The sequence below is a fragment of the Boleophthalmus pectinirostris genome, unplaced genomic scaffold (genome assembly GCF_026225935.1).
Source record: "Boleophthalmus pectinirostris isolate CB_2022bp ecotype Guang Dong unplaced genomic scaffold, ASM2622593v1 HiC_scaffold_19, whole genome shotgun sequence".
NCBI classification, from domain to species: domain Eukaryota; kingdom Metazoa; phylum Chordata; class Actinopteri; order Gobiiformes; family Gobiidae; genus Boleophthalmus; species Boleophthalmus pectinirostris.
In genome coordinates, this window is record NW_026571140.1 from 32907037 (window position 1) to 32911408 (window position 4372).

Sequence of the window (4372 nt, forward strand, 5' to 3'; positions counted from 1 at the left end):
AGAGTTGAGATGTGCTGAGAAGTAACTAAATACCAAAAAATATATATGCAACTCAGAATACTATTTTTGAGTACCGTATTTTCTGGACTTTAAGGTGCACTTTTTTCATGGTTTGGGTGGTCCTGCTACTTATACTCTGGTGTGACTTACATATTAAAATTTTCACACTGACAGCCACGAGAGGGCGCTTGAGAATTGTGTGCCAGTATCTGCTACTCCTATAGATGCATCAAGAATCTCGGACTTCCGATCATTGCGCAATTGCATACTGGGAAGGATTTTCTGAAACAGTGAGCATCAAATCGCCATGTTTGTTTTCCCAGTGGGATGCGTCTGTTGACAAAGCCGATCTTTTCAAGTCTTTTGAACCATATCACTTTATCACAGCTTAAACCTACCTTAAATATTTTCTTAGATACAACAATCTGAAAGTGTCTCCTTGGACAACTCTGCTCAAAACAGGTCAGGGGAGAGTTGACAAAATTATTTTTTTTATGACAAAACTATAAGTAACTGGGAGCTAAAATTTGGGACTTTTTCTACTGGAAAGTGTGTGAACCTCCTGGAATTTTTTCAGTCAAATCTGAGATGGTCGGGCGGGGGCATTTGGAGATTTGGCGTGGAATGACCCCCCTCTCTCCATAACTGCTGTTGTAAGACTCCTCATTTTTGGTCTTAAAATTATTAACTATTATCCCGCTCTACATGATCCTGGTGTTTTTATTTTGCTGTTTTGTCTAATATGAAACTCGTATCCAAATTCACTCCGATCACTGCAAGCCTCAGTGAACCTCATTTGACTGGAGTCGAACACTATGAGTCGCACTCCCTCAGTCCACGTCTTTACACAGTCTCTGGTCTCACCTCACAGTAGGTCCTGAGTTGCACCCGTCCCTCTTGTATGAATGGTTGGAGGTGGGTGTAGGTCTCGGGGGTGACGGCTCCTCCTTTCCGCGCCTGTCGGATCATGGCCAGTCGTCTGTGGAGGCTTTTCTCGCTGTAAAACTGACACAGAAACGCTCTGCCGTCCATCTGGATCCCATGCTCCACGTGGGAATATCGCCCCACCAGGCTCTCCACATCGCCCACGTCAAACTGCTTCAACTACAACAGCAATAAGTAAGTAAAGAAGTTACATATAGTTACTTTCTTCATGTGTTCACTGACCTGCTCAAAATCAATTTTAAATTTTGAATAAAAATCTCACAAAGTTCAGCAATACTGCCAAATTCAGGACACTGAAATCAGGATACTGTGTTTACATGAACACACACAAAAACACACAAAAAACCTAACTGATCTAAATATTTTAAATGTTTATTCATTTTAATGTTTCAGTTCTCTCAGCACCTTCAAATCATCATCTATGTGCGACAGTAGCTCAGTCGGTAGGACATTTGTCCACTCATCTGAAGGTTGGCAGTTTAAAACAAGGAAGAAAATAAAATATGTGACCTGAAACACTGAGTCCAGAGGAAGTTGAGGAGATAAAAAGAGTGTTTCAGATGATCGGAGGAGACTTTCTACTCTCACCTCTGCAAAACCAACATCACCCTGTGGTCTGACATGTTTGTCAAAGCCTTTCTTCTGCTCGTGGGTCTGTCAACTGGTGAGAAATGAGTTTATGGAAGGATTTATTTATTTATTATTATTTTGCAGATTTAGGCTAAATAGAAAAATACTTAATTGAACTGACTGCATTTTGTGGAAACTGCCAGTGGTAATAAAGCAAATTCAGATTCTAAAGGCAGTTTTTATTAAACTGATTTTATATTTCTTACATTAAAAGCTTTTGCTGCACAAAAAAACATATATATATTTGTGATAACATTTTTGTATTTAACTGTGCAGGACCAGTCAACTTTCATAGTTCTCAAAATGTCTTGAATGTTATGTAGTTTTTCAGATCCAATTTATTTTTATTCGATTAAGTCCAAACATAGTCTTGATTTAGGCAGCTCATTGATTTTAGTTCTTTAGAAAAGTGATGTAATTAAAAGTTCAAATTTATTTTGTAAATATTGTGTGAATTGACTTACTGTGTATTTTTCCCTTTGCAGCATACTCACTAAAATGCTACTATTGCTTTGGCTGTGATAAGTGCAATAATATCATGGACTGTGGATCAGACCCATCATTCGATCGATGCTATTCTGGTGTAAGTCAAGGTAAAAATACAAAGAACCAAAAACTTTATTTGGTTTCTAAACTCTTCAGTAATACCTGATATAAGATCTGATTTTATCAACTTTATGTCTTGATGTATACATTTATATTAGAGTAAGAGGAGATGTATTTGTAAGTTTGTAAGTAAATTCATTAGGATTAATGTATCTTCCTATTTTTTAACATCTGAAATTATCTTGTTTTATTTTGCTTTTATTGAATCAATTTGAACATTTCTCAGGGTGCAGTTTGAACTTTTGTCATCTGGGTGACTGTTGGACTATTGTGACCTCCCACTCCCCCTGTTTTTCTCTTCTGTATATTATTTGTATTCTCTCTCTCTCTTTTTTTCTTTCTTGTAGTTTTTTTTTTTTTTTTTTTTTGTAGTTTTTCAGTTTGTTTTTTTTAATGAACTTTCTCATTGTGACTAAACAGAAAATGTTGTTTTGTGTTTCTCAGGAGTGTCCCAAAAGGCCTGTATTCGCAAATCTGACTGTGTCAGTAATGCAGAAGTTCACATCTCCTGCTGTGAGGGAGACTTGTGTAATGGGAGCGCCTCCTCTGGTCCTGCTGTGGTACTGCTGCTCCTCTCCTCCTCCATTTTCACTCTGTTTCTCTGAAGATTCATCACATCTTTGTAACAGACGATGTTTTAAATGTCTCTGTATTAAATGAATGATTTAATGAGACTTCCTGTTCAAATGAAAGCTACAGCCTAAAACAGTCTAATAAAACTTTTGTTTTGGTCTTTTGCCATCTAAGGTTTAATGTAATTTGTATTTCATTTAAATGCAATGAAAAAAAAATCAAATAACTATAAAATTACATGGGTTTGAGAAAAAAGAAAAGAAAAACAATATCACAGACAAAATACAAAACCAAGACTTAAGGTGTGTGGAATATATGTTCTGTAATCAAACACACAAACAAAAAACTGTTTGTAATCATGTGTCATGCTTTTGCATTAATAATATATAATCATGTGTAAAAGTATTCGAAGTATTCTGAATACACTCAGTCATTTTGTTAATACCACTAAGCGTACTACATACATATAATTACTTTCTTCATGCATTCACTGACCTGCTCAAAATAAATGAAAAATGAAAATAAAAATCTCACGAAGTTCAGTAATACTGCTAAATTCAGGATACTGAAATCAGGATACTGCGTTTACATGAACACACACAAAAACACACAAAAAAAACCTAACTGATCTAAATATTTTGCATGTTTATTCATTTTAATGTTTCAGTTCTCTCAGCACCTTCAAATCATCATCTATGAGCGACAGTAGCTCAGTCAGTAGGACATTTGTCCACTCATCTGAAGGTTGGTGGCTTAAAACAAGGAAGAAAATAAAATATGTGACGTGAAACACTGAGTCCAGAGGAAGCTGATAATAATACTAATACTACTACTACTACTACTACTACTACTACTACTACTACTACTACTAATAATAATAATAATAATAATAATAAATTAATTACGATTAATGTATCTTATTATTTTCTTAACGTCTGAAATGATCTTGTTTTTATTTGCTTTTATATAACTGTATGGTACAGCAGCCTCTCCCTCACAACCAAAAACAGACAAATTGTTAATCATAATCTGTGGCCTCCCACTCCCCCATTTTTCTCTTTCTGTACATTATTTATGTTATATCTGTTTCTTTCTTTGTTTCTTTTTGTAGTTTTTTTGTTTTATGTCTCATTGTGACTAAACTGAAAATGTTGTTTTGTGTTTCTCAGGAGTGGTCGTAAAGGCCTGTGTTCCACAGTGTGCCTGTACCAGTCCCATGTCCTGCTGTGATAAACATTTGTGTAACGGGAGCGCCTCCTCTGGTCCTGCTGTGGTACTGCTGCTCCTCTCCTCCTCCATTTTCATTCTGTTTCTCTGAAGATTCATCACATCTTTGTACCAGACAATGATTTAAATTTCTCTGTATTAAATGAATGATTTAAAGAGACTTCCTGTTCAAATGAAAGCTACAGCCTAAAACAGTCTAATAAAACTTTTTCTTTGGTCTTTTGCTGTCTAAGGTTTAATGTCATTTGTATTTCATTTAAATAAATAATTAAAATAACAAAAAGAAAGAAAAATAATATCACAGACAAAATCCAAAACCTAGACTTATACAATATGTGTGGAATATGTGTTACTATTATAACTAATAATAATAATAATAATAATAATAATA

The 4372-nt window shown here is 35.0% G+C and overlaps 1 protein-coding gene across 1 annotated transcript; it reads left to right on the top strand.

Annotated features, from left to right (window-relative positions):
• Nucleotides 1-1490: 1490 nt before the first annotated feature.
• Nucleotides 1491-2878, top strand: LOC110161247 (CD59 glycoprotein-like). Its single transcript, XM_055154937.1, has 3 exons — nucleotides 1491-1609; nucleotides 2061-2168; nucleotides 2626-2878. The coding sequence occupies exons 1-3, from the start codon at nucleotides 1567-1569 to the stop codon at nucleotides 2784-2786; spliced, it is 312 nt and encodes a 103-aa protein (XP_055010912.1). The 5' UTR covers nucleotides 1491-1566; the 3' UTR covers nucleotides 2787-2878.
• The last annotated feature ends 1494 nt before the right edge of the window (nucleotides 2879-4372 follow it).

What these genes read in the sequence shown, in the direction of transcription:
- LOC110161247 (XM_055154937.1), top strand. Translation starts at nt 1,567, where the DNA reads ATGTTTGTCAAAGCCTTTCTTCTGCTCGTGGGTCTGTCAACTG. An exon ending in GCTCGTGGGTCTGTCAACTG is followed by an intron (nt 1,610 to 2,060) that starts GTGAGAAATGAG and finishes TTCCCTTTGCAG; the next exon opens with CATACTCACTAAAATGCTAC. An exon ending in CTATTCTGGTGTAAGTCAAG is followed by an intron (nt 2,169 to 2,625) that starts GTAAAAATACAA and finishes TGTGTTTCTCAG; the next exon opens with GAGTGTCCCAAAAGGCCTGT.